Here is a 17,710-nt window from a genome sequence, read left to right as displayed (position 1 = left end):
GCAAGCGAGAACAGAGGCGCGAGGCGCAGTTATAACGCATAATGGGCCCTCCTTCTTCAACACCCACAATAGCGGGTGGATTTCTAACCGAGTTACTGTGATATAATCAGCCTAGTATCCTTCATAGTTTGAGAATACAGTACAGTTTTGCTTTATTTCGTTTTGAGACCACGTGATTTCCAGATTAGATATTCTTTTCTCTCTTTTTTGTCCTATTATATTCATTAAGATGATTTTTTTTCATTCCTTCATCTTGAGTATTTGCTTTATCAGAGTTGCAGAGAATCCCAGGAACACGAAAACAGGTATACACTCTGGATGGGACACCATACACACCCTATCTCACACTTATTCACACTTAGGGGCAACTTAGTATAGCCAAACTACCTACGGTCATGTTTTTGGGAGGAAGGAGGACACTGGAGAAACCTGATGAAACCCACTGTGACATGGGGAAATGATGCACAGAAACCACACACACAGTAATCCAATACCACGATCCACCCTGGAACTGTGAGGTGGAAACGAGGTCCGCTACGCCACCATGCTGCCCCCTATAAATCATTCAAGTTATAAAATTCTTTTATTTTGTTGATAGTAAATGTACCCCTACCTGATACAGAGTGTGTGCATCAGTGCCCGTACTGACGTGAACCACTGGGTCTCTTGATCAGATTGATATTTTGACCGTTTTCCCAAAACCTGTCCTATGACACAATTTATGCAGTGAAAGCATGTACTTGCACGTACACAATACAGATCTTATATAGATCACGGGATACAACCTGACTTAAAGGCCACCACAATCGGCCTCTAATGTTTCACATAACGGTTCCTATCGGATTAGTGTCTGGTATCGCTTTATACTCAGAACTCTGCTTTTGGTATCACTTCACATTTTCTGCATTCCAGAAAGACAGCGAGCATTTAGACATCTACAATCCTACATTACTGAAATGTTCAAAATCCCAAAACCCTCTCTTCTTCTTTTTTTTAACAACAAAAAAAAACATTTTATCCAAAGCCAGGTTTGCTGTTTAATTAACTGTTGTGCGGTAATAAAGTGTAAGTTCTGCTGTCATCTGTGAGCAGATACTCATCTCTCCTTAAGCTTGAGCTGAATTTCTGTTGTTTTTAAATAACAGGTACTGCACTTTAAGGAAGCAAAGCTCTTTTCCCCAGAGAGAGAGAGAGAGAGAGAGAGAGAGAGAGAGAGAGAGAGAGAGAGAGAGAGAGAGATGCAGCATTAGACCTACTTGTAAAAGATGACTTGTCCTATGGGGTATACAGTAGGTTGAGCAGGCCAAACGTTCATTATGTGCCTTGTTTACAGAAAAAGCAGATAAGTTTCAAGATAAATAATATCATATTATAATCAATATACTTTATTAAAAGCTGAAAGTCTTGTATTTGATTTGTCATCAATTCATAATAATCTTGGCTGCAATTACATGTTTCTGTGGAGGTAATGCTGTCTGTGTGTGTGTGTGTGTGTGTGTGTGTGTGTGAGAGAGAGAGAGAGAGAGAGAGAGATTGAGAAAGTGAGATTGAGAAAGATAGTGAGAGATTCAGAGAGATTGAGAAAGAGAAAGAGATTGAGAAAGAGAGAGAGATTGAGAGAGATTGAGAAAGATAGTGAAAGAGATTCAGAGATTGAGAAAGAGAGATTGAGAGAGATTGAGAGAGAGATTGAGTAAAATAGTGAGAGATTGAGTAAGATAGTGAGAGAGAGATTGAGTAAGATAGTAAGAGATTGAGAAAGAGAGATTGAGTAAGATAGTGAGAGAGAGATTGAGTAAGATAGTAAGAGATTGAGAAAGAGATTGAGTAAGATAGTGAGAGATTGAGTAAGAGTGAGAGAGAGATAGAGTAAGATAGTAAGAGATTGAGAAAGAGAGATTGAGTAAGATAGTGAGAGATTGAGTAAGAGTGAGAGAGAGATTGAGTAAAATAGTGAGATTGAGAGAGTGAGAAAGATAGTGAGAGATTGAGAAAGAGATTGAGAGAAATTGAGAGCAAGCGATTGAGAGAAAGAGATTGAGTGTGTGAGAGATAGAGAGATTGTTAGAGAGAGACAGATATATATTGAGATTATATATATATGGAATATCTTAATATATCTCTCTCTCAGTATATATATATATATATATATATATATATATATATATATATATATATATATATATATATATATATATATATATATAGAGAGAGAGAGAGAGAGAGAGAGAGAGAGAGAGAGAGAGAGAGAGCGAGCGAGCTTGAGAGATGTATATTGAGAGAGAGAACAGCAATATCTCCCACACCTCTTCAACTGAGATGGACAATGAAAAGGCTTGTCTTCATATTTATAAAGATTTGCACAAATAAATAAATAAATGAATAGATAAATAAAAGGTGATGAATGCATTACGGCACCTAATTATGAAAACACAAAGTTGTACTTTGTGTTGTTGTTACTGTAAATGAAAGTTTGGTTGGTGAGCAGCACCAGTGCTCTATATTATCTCCGAGGCATGTTGCTTTGGAAGCCTAATTAACACCGAGCGGTGTTTCTATGGCACTGTGTGTACTCTGTGTTTTGGAGCTGTGCATGGCCGATGGGTGGGAGGGAGCAGGGGGTTGTGCGAGCGTGGGCAGATGCATGCTGGGATGGGCCGCACTCGCATCTCTGCATAAGCTAGGCAGCAGGGGGGCTCAGCGAGGGTGGGTGGCAACCTGCCAAAGAGCGTCTACTCCGCAATTTCACTGCAAAAGTATTACACTTCAGCCTTCACACGCTATACTGCGTATCCCATCTGCATTCACAGCCTTAAAGTGAAGCAGGATTTATTTTTATGGCTTGAAGTTACTTGAGTGCATCTGGTTTACCATAAAAGAGATGGCTAGAGGGAGTTTCTTTTTTTTCTTTACACATACAATTAACCTGAACTGTAAATGGAGTTTACTAGCAGAAGGAGTCAACTATGGCATGTCATTCTATATGTAAATCAGCAGAATATGTTGAAAACACAGCATTGAATTCCCCCTGTATATTAAAGCAGGGTCTCTCCTCTCTTATCAACCAAGGATTTCATTCCAATTAGGCCCGAGCTCAAGATTCCACATTTTTAATCACGGTCTTTATTGGGTGTGGCTCTAATTGTTCTGGAATACAAGCTTTAAGCCCTTTGCAGATATAACTGGACACCCGAGCATTACTGTCAATGATTATGAGATGTCGTCTTATGGAAATTTTGATTCTTTTGAATATGTGGCTCTTCAGTTGAATTCCTCTTCTCAAGCTATATTTCTAAATGTTTACAGGCCACCTAAATACTGTGCAGCCTTTATTGATGACTTTGCCGAGCTAATGGCTATAATTTGTATTGACTTTGACTATGTAGTTATTGTTGGTGATTTTAACATCCATGTTGACAACCCCCAGGACAGAGAGACTAAAGAACCGTGTGGTGTGCTTGATAACTATGGACTGAGCCCACGCACAATAAGGGGCACACTCTGGATTTAATCACCTCCAAGGGTCTGAACATCTCAAAGGTTGTGGTAACTGATGTTGCTCTCTCTGCTCATTCCTGTGTTTTCTTTGAGAGCGCCATCTCCGTGCATACTAAAGTTCGAACGGAGCTAATCAAAAAACGGCAAATCACTGAGAACACCAGTGAAATATTCATTCAGGCTTTCTCTTCTACACCTGCCCTCTCCTGGGTCTCAATAAATGAGCTTGTAGATCATTTCAGTTCGAAAATTACAAATGTTATCGACACCATTGCATCCATTAAGGTGAAGGTGGTCTCTGGTAAGAAAAGATCTCCATGGAGAAATGCCACTCTGGTAAGAACTGAACAGACAGAGTGTCGGAAAGCTGAACGCAGGTGGCGAAAGACAAATCTCCAGATTCACTATGACTTCTATAAAGAGAGACTTCACATTTATAATTTAGAACTGAGAAATGCAAGGCGGTCCTTCTTCTCTAACATCATCTCCAAAAACAATAATAATGCACGCACCTTGTTTGCTACTATCGACAGGCTAACCAACCCTCCTGTGTCAGTAGCCTCTGAATTTTTATCCACTAGGGCCTGCGATGACTTTGCCTTTTTCTTTACTGACAAAATTCAAAGAATTAGACAAGCAATCAGTGTTTCCATGTCAGGTACAGGATATGTGCTGCCTCTGTGTCCATCTGAAAACAACTCAATTAGCATGATACAATTTCATCCTATAACTCCTGAAAACTTGGGGGACATTATACGACACCTGAAATCCTCCTCCTGCTGACTTGATATTCTGCCAACAGGCTTTTTCATAAAGGTTTCTAACTGCATGGCCTCAGAACTATTAGAAATTGTCAACACATCTCTTCTCTCAGGTTTCTTCCCATAGGCCCTGCTGTCATCAAGCCACTCCTAAAAAAAAAGAATAATCTCGACACGTCACCAATGAGCAATTATAGACCCCTATCAAACCTCCCGTTCTTAAGTAAAATGATTGAAAAAGCTGTTTTTCAACAGCTGAACAATTACTTAGAACTAAACGACTGTTTTGATGTCTTCCAGTCAGGGTTCCGACCAAATCACAGCACTGAGACTGCTCTTGTTAAAGCCTTCAATGACATCCATTTAAAAACACAGACAGTGGCAGAATTTTAGTCTTAGTATTATTGGATCTCAGTGCTGCATTCGACACGATCGACCACAATATACTACTAGACCGAGTAAAAAATTGGGTGGGACTTTCTGGCATTGTACTAAACTGGTTTGAATCCTACTTAAGGGACAGGGACTACTTCGTGTCTATAGGCAATTACACATCTGACATTACAAAAATGACCTGCGGAGTTCCCCAAGGCTCCATTTTGGGGCCTCTTTTGTTTAAAATCTACATGCTTCCACTGGCTCAGATTATGAAATACAACAAAATTTGTTACCACAGTTATGCAGATGACACACAGATTTACATAACCATTTCGCCAGGGAGATATGATCCCATACAGGTGCTGAGGGACTGCATTGAACAAATCAATGATTGGATGTGCCAGAATTTTCTCCAATTAAACAAAGAGAAAACTGAAGTTATTGTTTTTGGAGCTAAGAAGAAGCGATTAGAGGTCAGAGCTCAGCTTCAGTCTGTAATGTTAAAGACCACTGACCAAGTCAGAAATCTTGGTGTAGTCATGGACTCAGACTTGACCTTCAACCGCCATATTAAGACAATTACAAAGTCAGCCTACTACCACCTAAAAAATATTCGAAGGATTAGAGGACTAATGTCTCAGCAAGACTTAGAAAAACTTGTCTATGCATTTGTCTTCAGTCGACTCGACTACTGTAACGGTGTCTTGACGGGTCTAAATAAGAAATCAATTAGACAGCTGCAGTTGATTCAGAACGCTGCTGCTCGGGTCCTCACTAAGACTAAAAAAGTAGATCATATAACTCCAGTCTTGAGGTCGTTGCACTGGCTTCCTGTCTGTAAAAGAATTGATTTTAAAATACCGCTGGTGGTTTATAAAGCAGTGAATGATTTGGGTCCAATATATATTTCTGATCTACTGGTACATTACGAACCATCCAGACCTCTGAGGTCATCTGGGACAGGTCTGCTTTCTGTTCCCAGAGTCAAAACTAAACGTGGAGAAGCAGTATTTAGTTTTTATGCATCACATATCTGGAACAAACTCCCAGAAAACTGCAGATCTGCTGAAACTCTCAGTTCTTTTAAATCAAGACTGAAGACTTTTCTTTTTGCTGCTGCTTTTAATTAAATCATCAAGGTATTTAAATGAATATCTTGTGCCGCACTGTAAAATTTTGAATCTGGTTTAACCTGTTTTTTTTTTTTTTTTTTTTATTGATATTTTTAATGAGCTCTTTTGAATTGTCTTTTCTTTTTAAATGTTGCTGTGTGTTGCTTTTGTGTTTTATGTAAAGCACTTTGAATTACCCTGTTGTTGAAAATGTGCTTTACAAATAAATTTGCCTTGCCTTGTGGCAGAAGTAGGCTAAATAGTAGGCTAAATTTAGCCGTTTTGAAACTCTAAATCAGAGGTGTCCAATCATATCTGCAAAAGGGCGGGTGTGGGGGGAGGTTTTCATTCCAATCAAGCAGCAGCCACATCTGATTCCACCTGTTTAATGAGTTGAGCTTGGCTTTCAGTAGACTCCGGTATGGCTTCTTCTTGGTTGGAATTAAAACCTGCATCCACACCAGCCCTTGTCATATAAGATTGGACACCTCTGATCTAAATCAAATGAATGCAGCCCTTCATTTAAAGCAGTGGTTACTAACCCTGCTCCTGGAGCTCTACATTCCTGAAGACTTTAGCTCCAACCATAATCGTGCCCACCTGATCATTGTCTTAAGACTTACCACTGCTTTGAAGTGCACCTGAAATCAAAGAACTATGATAGCACTAAATAAAACACCAAGAGAAATTTATTTTTTTAAAAAAATAGTTTTCAGTTCTGAGAAAATGATTAAAATGTTTTGATGCACTAGTCTTGTTTGTCCAATTAAATGCTCTGGAGATTGTATAAACCTCACCCGCATGCACATGTCTTGCTCTTAACAGAGAATGTTGTTTGTGCTGTTTTGGCTACGTGGCTTCCTGCAAGCGGTCCCCTTTTCTGGCCATGCCTCGCTTCAAAAAAAGATGGTTGGCGTTGATTCATTTGGAAGAGGTTGGAATTTAAGCAAATTCACAGTTATGTGACAGGAACTCAGCAGAGGCATGTTTGACCAACTTGTTCCTGTTCAATGCCAGAATGTTTCACTACCTCAGACTGACTGAGAATGTGGTTCCGTCTTTAGAGTTAGGGCAGGGGTTCTACATCAGTAAGAGTAAGTAATATCTCCTCTACCAATCGACAGCCTCCTGGTAACATGTACATCACGACTCCAACAACACACAATGTTTCATCATTCCCGGTCAGGGAACCGATCCCAGCCACTGGAGGGTTGCACGAGTCAGTGCACTCTCAGTGCCGGTCCCAATCCCGGAAACGGGGAGGGTTGCGTCAGGAAGGGCATCTGGCGTAAAACTTGTGCCAGATTCAAAATATGCGGATGAGTGATCTGCTGTGGCGACCGAATTGGAGAAGGGGGGAGGGGGAGGGGGTATAGGTTCACCGGCGGTGTGATGTATGTTAAACGCTTTTGGCCGTTGTGGAAATCATGCCAAGCGTTTCGACATTCATGTCACTCTGACTTCCTGTTTCAAAAGGATATACATCAACATACAGAGTCATATCACAACTCTTAAGCCATGTCATAGGGTCATTAAGTGTTCCGTCCAAAGCCGCAATCCTAAAACATAACCAGATTAGAACACTTGAATCAGCCGTCCGCCTCCTCGGCCAGATTGGTTGTATTGGTGAGGGTTTTTTTTGTTTTTCCAACTGAAACCTAGTTTCTCTCCTGAACAAAGATTTTGAGAGCAAATGGAGGACTTTGCCAAATATAGTGTAAAAAAAAAAAAAAAAAAAAAAAAAAAAGTGTTGACTTTAGAATGTTTTTAGCTGGTCGTTATGGTTGCATAAAAACATGTTTTTGTTTGGCTGTTTACCGTATCATATTGTTTGTGTTGTATTGTTTCCTGGTGAAGCAGACACCACTCTCCACAGCTGCTTTTTAAGTTCTCATTGTGCTCGTAATGCTGTTAGAGTAATGCATTAGGAGTGGCTAGTCAGGATAAGTGCCAAATCCTACAAGCATTCCAGGATGATTCATGCTGTTGGAAATTCAGTATGCTCCGTCTCTGAGGACTGACCTGTAGCGGTGCTATCCAACACGTTTTACAAGAAACATCTCATTACCCAGCTTTATTTCCTGCTTACAATCGACCCGTGCTCAATCAGTTTGAGTTATTTAATAAGTTGACTGGAGAATACGCTTGATATGATCGCGGTAGCAAACGGACGGATGAACTGTGCAGTCGATTGGATTGAATTGGATTGTGTTGTGGAAGGTGCAGATAGAAGGAGAGCAAAGCAGAGATGGAGGAGAAGGCGAGGACAGGAGGCGAGAAGTTGGATGATGTAGGAAGTTTCTGCGATTCGAGTGATGAAACTCATTCATGATGCAGGGTGGAGCAAATGCTGTTCTCATAACATTAGCAGTGGCTTTCAGGGAAGAAGAATAGTAATACAATTACAAGACACTTACAAAAAAAAAACCCACACAAATCAGACTCGATGAGCTTCCTCCATGTAGAACATTTTAAAAGGTCCTTTGCATTCTTAGTTTTGGGTGTGTAGAGTTCCTTCGTCAACCACAGATCTTCCGTAAGGGTCAAATTCACAGACTGAGATGATCATTGCAGATGAATTTATTTATTTTTTTTTAACCATTTCTGTGTTCATCTGGAAGTATATTTGGCTCATCCAGTGTGAACCTCCTGGTGGAGGTAACCAGGTTTTGAGGTGAACTATCCTTCACAAAGTGCTGCATTTTATGAAATGCTTTAAGGAAGGGCTATCTCGCAACGCTTCCAATTTTTCGTATCCAAATTTTTGAACTTGACAACAAGAAGAGTCGACTAAATTCCCGTTTCGTGTTTATGTTTTACAGTTAATACTAGCACTGTATATGAACAAAAACAAGAGTTCCATTAGGACTCGAGAATAAGCAGTTACCAGATTTGTTCAGGGCAACAACCATCTGTCATCTGTGGTGAAAAGTCTTTGTGGGTTTTTTTTGTAATAGATGACATTGGATATTACATGCATGGAAACCCCAAGGAAAGAGGACATGGTTCCTGACAACATCAGAGTTCCTGGGGACTGAGAACAAATGGATTTTTTAAAGTTACAATTTGTAAACATTAAAATATTTCTTACTAGTGGCAATAATAGACATTTTTTTTTGTTGAGAAAATTACTTCAAATAAATAATTTTAATGAGAACAACTGTTTTTTTTTTGGAACAAAGACATTGTGTTCGTCCTCACCGTTTGAGCGGAAATGTCTATTATTGTATATAATGTTTACTTTATACAAGCATATACATATACGTTATAATGTTTATTTATTTATTTATTTTTGCCAAATTAAAATAAAAGCTGGTGGATTGAATGAATGATTATTGAGTGTCAAGTATTATTATTATTATTATTATTATATAGTTTTTAAAAATCTCTCCATCCCATGTATTTAGAATTTTCGGTTAATTTTGGGATCATAATTCCAGTCCAGAGAAGAAAATGCCAGGGAAAAGTCTGAAGGGAAAGTTCTATATCATTGCTCCAGGACTGATCAGATCTAATAACGGACTCGTGATGAGGTCAGAGAAGGTGACAGCCTGGAGACTGGCCATGTGCACAGTTTACAGCACCATGATCTAGTCTTCTCCCTGCAGGATCACTTCATCACCACACAGGACTCAATCAGAAGCTTCCGATTACTAACGCGAACACTCTTTATCCGCCATGTCACAACATGTAGCAAAAAAAAGCCCCGCTTCAAATACTGAATATTTCCAGTTACGTCATTACGTAACTACATTTATGCTTTGAGGAATTCGTGTTCCTAGAAATGAAATATTCCTAGAAACAGATGCATAAAATCTACCAATGTTTTGCTTTATAAAATGCGATGCCTGAATTCAGCATGAAATGGATATACACAAACGGTATAAACATGGCTCATGATTTAGATTTAGAGATAAGTACAAGCTCCACAATTGTTTCATATGTAGCCATACAGCATCCTTTCTCCAGGGAGATCTTCGCCATCCTCCTCCTCTTCTCTCATTGTTGTGTAACAGAGCACAGCTCATATCTCATTCTCTGACCTGATCTACTCACATAACCAAAAGAAAAAGGTGATGATAGTGGAGAAAAAGTCAATAGGCTCTGCATTATTCCAGCTAAGGTAGGCTTTATCAGCCTACAGTCAGAGACAGCAAAAGAAAAGGAGGGTGAATTAGAGAGGCGTGAGGAGGAGTGCTGAGTGCCGAGGCATGTAAAGTGTGGGAGAGAAAAACTTTAGGAAAAGACTTCTGATGTTTTTTGGACTTTCTTTATCCAAGCGTTCCACTAACTGCTTTTATTCCCTGTGGAAATGCTTCTACTAAGCGAGCAGTCTATTCTAATTAAAAAAGCAGGACTTTAATTGCAAAAATGCTTTTCAGAAATGAAAAATAATGACGGCGCCTCCAGGAGTCTGCCGTCGATTTCTCCATGTGTCAGCTGTGCGTGATGAGACGCTTGTGCTTGACTTGAGAGGTTTAACATGGGATTCAACCCAAATCTCAGCTCAAGGCAGGATCGCTTGTGCAGGCTTTAACTGTGCAAACCACTCACAAAATGAAGCAAAGCCAAGGTGGTTATGTCGGTCACATCACCGCGAAAGAAAGAGATAAATAAACATCTTCCTAGCTTGCTAAGGTCTAGCATTTAAAAAATATGCACCCTTCAGGTTTTCTAATCTTAGGTCTGACTGTGTACTTCAGGCAGCAGGAGGATGAGCCATCAAGCCATGAAGAAACTCTTACACATCCCCGTGAGTTAGGCGCACACACACACACACACACAGCCCTTCATCAGTGACTGGAAAAAACAGTGGCCAAGCGAGAGCCTTGGAAGATTTTTGCCTCCATTTCCCTCCATCTATCCATTTTTGCCTAAAAGTACAGAGCTGTTCTTTGTATGCGTGTGCCCGCCTTTCTAAACAGAGCTCTCAGTTTGCACACTTTGCACGTTTTGAATCTAAGCTTCCAGTTGCGTCTTTCTGTCGCTTCTCTTCTGTCCGCACCATCTCCTTCTTTCTTTGCCAGCCACGGCATCCACACTCCTCCACGGAGCTGGGGGTCAGCCATTGGATCATCTGGTGGGTTTCTTGGAGGCACAGCGGTGTGGTTATACTCAGCAATCCTTGAGAGCAGAAGCTTCACCACTTCAGGCCTTGCTTGTGTCAGATCGTGCCTCTCAAAAGGGTCGGCGCTGATGTTGAAGAGCCACACAGATTTCCCACGCTGGTCCCGTCTCTTCTCCATGTCCTGCCACTGCTGTGGAGCCCTAGGCAGGACCTGTAGGGGGAACCAGTCTCCATCTCCCACGTTCCCTGTCAGGAGCTTCCAGTCACCCACTCGGATTGCTGCACGCACTCCTGTGTCCCAGATCCCAAAGCCGTTCACCATCAACAGCCTGCGATCGTGCTCTCCATGCTGCCGCGAAACAGGGTCGATGTTATACAGGATTTCAGTACGTGGGCAAGGTAGACCCTGACTGATGGTCTCCCAAACATTACACCCATCTAAGCACCGAGGGTCTGGTTCAGGAGATCCTGCCAGATACAGCAAGGTCGGGTACCAATCCGAGACATGTATTAAAGCACGACTGATTTTCCTCTTCATCTTCAGCAGAGGGCTATGAACGAAGCCCACTGCTCGCACTCCTCCCTCCCAGTACGAGCCTTTCCCTCCCCGCAGGGGCCAATTGCAGCCGCCCGACAGAGGCTGGCCTCCATTATCTGAAGAGTAGATGAGAACGGAGTTGCGATAGTAGCCTTGAATACGCATCTCCGCCACTATCTCGCCCACAGCCTCGTCCACACCACTCAGCATGGCGGCATAATGGCGCCGTGCCTGATTCCCAAGAGAAGCATAACGCTGGAGGAGATGAGCAGGAGCCTGTAAAGGAGTGTGAGCAGCCTGGAGTGCCACGTACAGGAACAGAGGCTTCCGCCGGTCATGAGTCCGCAAGATGGTTTTCACCCTGAGAAGTGATTAGCAACTGGTTAAACAGACACCTCACGCTTTTAAATCCATAACATGCAAAAAAATATATATATATCTGAGTATATGCAAAAATCTGAGCACTAACAATACAATTACTGGATTTGAGCAGTTAGTAGATTATTCTCCATCATATCAAACTAAAGCAGTAACTGAATTTCAAAAAGCAAACTCCTGAATGTTTTTGCCAGTAAAGCAAGTGTATGATTTAAATTAGGCTAGAAGTTAATATCATGTTCCGTGGGTTTATTAGCAAGCGTCAAAGCAACAGTTGAGCACATGCATCGTATTTAAGAAAGAAACCCGATTATCGGGTGAGTCACGAACACTCCGTTTATCCCATTAGCAGATTATGTAAGTAGATGTAAACATGATCATGTTCTCTTTTAAACAGTTATCCACTTTGAACATTTTCAATATATTAATAAAAAGGAAAGATGAACAATGGGTGGTGGAGATCGGGTTTTCTTGAAGGAAAAGTAAAGTATAGTGCTATTCTTGACACTTCATTGATCTATAAAACTATATATACTATATCTATAATACTACCAGCAAACTACAATTCTATTAAAACGAGTCACTGACAATTATAACTACATACAAATGATCGAGCAAGTCAGATGAAGTGCTGAGCGTCACCTCTGTGCATACAGCCACGTGGAATAGTTCCCCCTCAACTCCCAGGCCGGCCGTTCACCATCGTGCAGGTCAAATCCACAGGTCTCTGCTCCGTCACAGCTCTGGAAGTTAAAATGGTCTCCGCTACCAGTCAGCGAACCCAGAAAGCTCTGAAAGCCTCGGCTAGTGGGCAGACACTCTCGCCGGCAGAAGCCTAGGTGCCACTTTCCCACCATGTGGGTGCTGTAGCCGGCCTGACGTAGCCTTTCGGGAAGCGTGGGCATGTCGAGCGGCAGACACAGGGGCTGGCGAGAGCGGATGATGGAGTGCTGAAGGCCCGTGTGAATTTGATACCTGCAAACATCGAGGGAAGTGTTTTAATAAGACTGGAGCACTCGCAAGAGGACTTTGTTATATGACGACTATATAATGCGATGTCATCTCCTGCAAAGAGTGGGAGTTCCTGCTGCTTTATGGAAACTTAATATCGTCCCTGAAGCTGTAATTGATTTGCTTATTCGGCCATCTTTTTTTTGTTTTTTGTAAAAACGAATCAAAGCATCTCATACTGTAAATCAGCCCCTGAGGTGAGAAAGATTTAAAAAAAAAAAAAAAAAAAAAAACTATATATGAAAAGATTCAGAATATGACTAAAATGCATTAAATTCAGGTCTAATGGTTTTACTACTAACCAAACGGATGCAGGATGCGTAAGTAGGATTATACTCACCGTCCGGTCATGAGCTGGCTACGAGAGGGTGAGCAGATTGGCTGGACGTAGTAGTTCTCCAGTTTCACCCCTTCAGCAGCCAGCTGGTCCAGTACTGGCGTGTGGATGTCCGAGCCATGGTAGCCCACATCACTGTAGCCCTGATCGTCCACCATCACAAAGATGATGTGTGGAGGGTCTTTCACCATGGCAGGCGGTTTTGGGTAGTTTTTGCGCTCTGCATTGAGCGGCAATGCCAGTCTCAGGTATGAGAGGCAACTGAGTGCAACCCAGAAAGTGGTCAAACCTGAGTTCCAGACCACGGTCATATCCATCAGACAATCCTGTCTACCTCAGTGCCACTGGAGTTAGAATATCTTTCCACCTGACAGAAAAAAATACAACGAAATCAGATTCTATCTGGTCACCAGGATGTCCAAATGAATATCCCAAGCGAGCAATTAGAGCCCATAATTCCCAAAGTAGGTTTGTCTCTCTAACGCTATCTGAATGAAGCGAAATCAACACTGACTCTGACTGAATCAGCGCTCAGAGACATCTGAGCAGAAATGAGCTGTCTCTAACAGCAGCCTGCTACATTCCTCACACACACCAGGCGCCTCGACAGAGGGCAAACAGGAACGGGGCAAACAACCAGGGCCAACACATACACACAATAATATGTAGATGCAATGCATACATGCCACAGGTACGAGACTAAAACAAGCTACTGTTTCCCAACCTCTAATGTTCTCACTTCTGCAAATGAGCGATATTCAGTAGATGCATACACTTGACATGTGGCGTTATGCACATACTGTACATTCGAGCCAGTCCATACAGGACTTCGGTGTTTTTTTGTGATTGTTGCAGCCAAAAATACTTGATATTTCTGCGGCTTTTTTCAAAATCTGTGATGCAGCTTGTGAGGATTTTTTTTTTTTTTTTTTTTTTTTGTGGAAAACTACTTGAATTGGTGAAATTGCACACAATTTCGCAGTGACGTTTGTTGGTAATTGAGACGTTTTTTTTTTTATCTGTACTCATGTTCGACGCATGTGAATCGAACAGGGCTTTGGCTGAAAGCGTGTTGTGATGTCACATGACAGGTCTTGGCCCAAATCTGCAGAAATTCTGAAAAATTGAAAGCTCCTCCAAGTTTGCGTGATTTTGTATTAACTTCTGCGAATTCCTGGAGGGACTGATTCAGCCAAGGCAAATATCAATCCAGATGTCTAATGCGATATGGATCAGCTGAAAGGTTTCTACTCAAACATTTTCCAAAACAGGAGCAAAGGAAGACAGGTTTTTCAAATGAGATATTTGATGTCTCTTGTACACTATGTTAATGTAGACTGGAACACCAAGCCTCTGTATCTCTGGCCAGTATGCATGAACTCAAAGTTTTGTTAAATGTCTGTTGTTCTTAACCACAGATTATGGAAAGATGAGACAATAAAAATCAACCATTATGATGGGAGGATTCAAGTCAAGAAAAGGGTACAGTAAAAGAGTCTCAGAGGAGCGAAAATCCAGGGACAGCAGATCGGCATACAAAGCATTTCGGAAAGACCTCGTTTTGTATGTAGTGTATTTTTATTTACATGAACTTATTCGGAAGACACTTTTATCCAAAGCAACTCTGGAATAAAGTAGACTATATGCCCCAAAGACAGCTGTGCAGTTGAGGGTTAATGGGCTACATTGATGTTTAATGTAAAATGGCAAGGTTTTAACAATCGGGAATAATCACAAAAAAAGTGACTTCTTAAAGGCTCACCTCACACATGAAGGAAACTCCTTGGATTTAGAAATGAAGAACAGCTCATTCAGAAGAGAATTTTAAAATGACACAGCGAAAATTCTTTCACTAATTAATCTCATTTATCCGTATGCCATTAAGCTGCTGGCATTTTATTGGCACATGTGGCTTACAGATGTGCAATAGAAGATCTGTAACTTCAATACGTATTCGTTCATTTTTATTCCCAGCCACTGGACCTGACAGCATGAATGATTTAGACTGCAGGATGACAGTAGTTTTTTAGGTTTTTTTTTTAAATACACAGCCTTTAATACCTTTTTTCTATTTTCAATATACAGGTACAGGTAAAAAAAAATTCAGATCGTGATCCAGTTTTTTTTCCATAATGTAATTCAAAAAGTGGAACTTTCATATCATTCTAGATTCATTACACTAAGTGAAATATTTCAAGCTTTTTTTTTTTGTTTTACTCTTGATTACGGCTTACAGCTCATGGAAATCAAACATCCAGTATCTCAAAATATTAGAGTAAAGAATTTATAATACAGAAATGTCGACCCTCTGAAAAGTATGTTCATTTATACACTCAGTACTTGGTTGCGGCTCCTTTTGCATGAATTACTGCATCAGTGTGGCGTGGCTTGGAGGCAATCAGCCTGTGGCACTGCTGAGGTGTTCTGGAAGCCCAGGTTGCTTTGATAGCGGCCTTCAGCTCGTCTGTATTGTTGCGTCTGGTGTCTCTCATAGATTCTCTATGGGGTTCAGGTCAGGTGAGTTAGCTGGTCAATCAAGCACAGTAATACCATGCTCAGCAAACCAGTTACTAGTAGTTTTGTCACTGTGGGCAGGTGCCGAGTCCTGCTGGAAAAGGAAATCAGTATCTCCATAAAGCTTGTCAGCAGATGGAAGCGTGAAGTTCTCTAAAATCTCCCGGTAGACGCTGCACCGACTGTCGACTCGAGAAAACACCGTGGACCAAAACACAAATCATCACTGACTGTGGAAACTTCACACTGGACTTCAAGCAACTCTGATTCTAAGTCTCTCCACTCTTCCTCCAGACTCTGGGACCTTGATTTCCAAATGAAATGCAAGATTTACTTTCATCTTCCCCCATGATTGTGCTTGTGTGTACTGAACCAGACTGAGAGATTAAAGGATCAGGAAACCTTTACAGGTGTTTTGAGTTAATTAGCCGATCAGAGCTCTTCTAATAATATTTATTCTAATATTTTTAGATACTGGATGTTTGATTTCCATGAGCCGTAAGCCGTAATCATCAAGATTAAAACAAACAAAAAAGGCTTGAAATATTTTACTTTGTGTAATGAATCTAGAATATATGAACGTTCTACTTTTTGAATTTAATTACAGAAAGAAATGAACTTTTCCACGATATTCTAATTTTTTGAGATGCATTGAGAATACTGCTAACATAATTCTGAGTATTAGTCGACACTGATCTTCAATTCAAACCAAATTGGGAAAAAAAAGCTGTTTATTATCTCCTTTTAGCTAAAGATGGTAGAAATGATCTGCAACACCATGCCATTCACTGAGACAAAACAGGAGCTGGTACTGGTGAACTTTACAGACCTCTGGTGTATAAGAGAACCAGTGACAGCAGAGGCTAAACATCATAAATCATCAGCTGACGTAACGTAGTTACAGGGCTGGTGATGGCTGAAATACACGTTTCCGTGGCACTAAACGGTCATAACCATGGATTATTGCTATAATTCTATTGATGATGGGTATGAGTGCTGTAAATCCAAACTCCTGGACAAAAACAGTGAAATGTGAGACCCCACCTGTGAGAAGTGCAGCACATCCGGCGTGTGAGAAGCCATCAGAAGAGCTATCGACCGCAACTCAGCTTTCCCCGATGGTGTCGAGAGTAAATCGATGCAACAAAAAACGAGTCCATTTCCTACATTAGACTAAAGTAGATGGCAAACTCAACCAACCATTCCAAAGCAGAAGGAGGAGAGGATTAAGAAGGAAATAAGCAGAGGAGGTGAGACAGAGGAAGGAAACAAACATGAACACATTCACATTAAGCAATGTGTGGAAGGCTGTCTAAATTGGGTTTCCTAGAAGCAGACAGTGATTTAGATTGAGATGGAGATCTAAAGGAGGCTGATAGGAAGTGACAGTCTTCTATGGGTCAAGGCACAGCTATCAGCTAATACACCACTCTCCTAGTGAGCAACAAACATATCACCTTAAAGCACTGCAGCAACTGAAAGGATCCCTCTAAAACACCAGTATGCACCTCCCCTATATAGTAGAACCAAATACGAGTCTATTAGGAACCTGAGAGCAAACTGTAACCAAGTACCGTGAGATGTGACCGAATTTAAGGGTTTACATTTGTCCTCAGTGGACGCTTACATTCCAAGAAGCAATAACTTGGCTGCTAAGTTTCTCTCCAGCACGATGCTAAGTTTCTCTCCAGCACGAGAGTAGATATCTGCCACAGCAATGACTATAGCACCAGTCACATGAACAGAGTAATGCTGGGAATGATTCAGTCACCAGACACTCGGTGAAAGCAATAAAGAGCATTATCGAGTACCTTCCATGTCAGAGTAAAGAGTTAGCGTAATAGTGATGCGGTTTCGTTCGCAAGAGCTCACAGGAGACGCTAGAGACTCATAAAATAGCACGAGAACTGTATAAGCCTGCTCTGCCACCATGTGGCGAGAGAAGGCAGTACATGGAAATGTAATATGATCATGCCATCATATTACAAGTAAAATACTACCCAGTTAAACAAAACAAAAATGGCAACTCAATACCAAATTATAAAACATTCCTTCTTAGACATTTATTACATGTATTTATACACATTAAAACTGTCCATGAAAATCTATATTCAA

The 17,710-nt window shown here is 41.0% G+C and overlaps 1 protein-coding gene across 1 annotated transcript; it reads right to left on the bottom strand.

The window, feature by feature from the left end:
- Positions 1-7,506: 7,506 nt before the first annotated feature.
- si:dkey-174i8.1 (arylsulfatase I) lies at positions 7,507-15,807 on the bottom strand. Its single transcript, XM_017463283.3, has 3 exons — positions 13,085-15,807; positions 12,376-12,708; positions 7,507-11,716 (listed from the first exon to the last, which is right to left on the bottom strand). The coding sequence occupies exons 1-3, from the start codon at positions 13,396-13,398 to the stop codon at positions 10,624-10,626; spliced, it is 1,740 nt and encodes a 579-aa protein (XP_017318772.2). The 5' UTR covers positions 13,399-15,807; the 3' UTR covers positions 7,507-10,623.
- Positions 15,808-17,710: the final 1,903 nt, after the last annotated feature.

This window comes from Ictalurus punctatus, chromosome 3 (genome assembly GCF_001660625.3).
Source record: "Ictalurus punctatus breed USDA103 chromosome 3, Coco_2.0, whole genome shotgun sequence".
Taxonomy (NCBI): domain Eukaryota; kingdom Metazoa; phylum Chordata; class Actinopteri; order Siluriformes; family Ictaluridae; genus Ictalurus; species Ictalurus punctatus.
This window is presented reverse-complemented; position numbering and strand designations above follow the sequence as displayed.

Excerpts from the sequence above, each read along its gene's own strand:
- si:dkey-174i8.1 (XM_017463283.3), bottom strand. The coding sequence starts at position 13,398 with ATGGATATGACCGTGGTCTGGAACTCAGGTTTGACCACTTTCTGGGTT. Across the intron at positions 12,709-13,084 it reads AGCCAGCTCATGACCGGACG|GTATCAAATTCACACGGGCC; the intron begins GTGAGTATAATC and ends CGATGTTTGCAG. Across the intron at positions 11,717-12,375 it reads ACGTGGCTGTATGCACAGAG|GGTGAAAACCATCTTGCGGA; the intron begins GTGACGCTCAGC and ends ATCACTTCTCAG.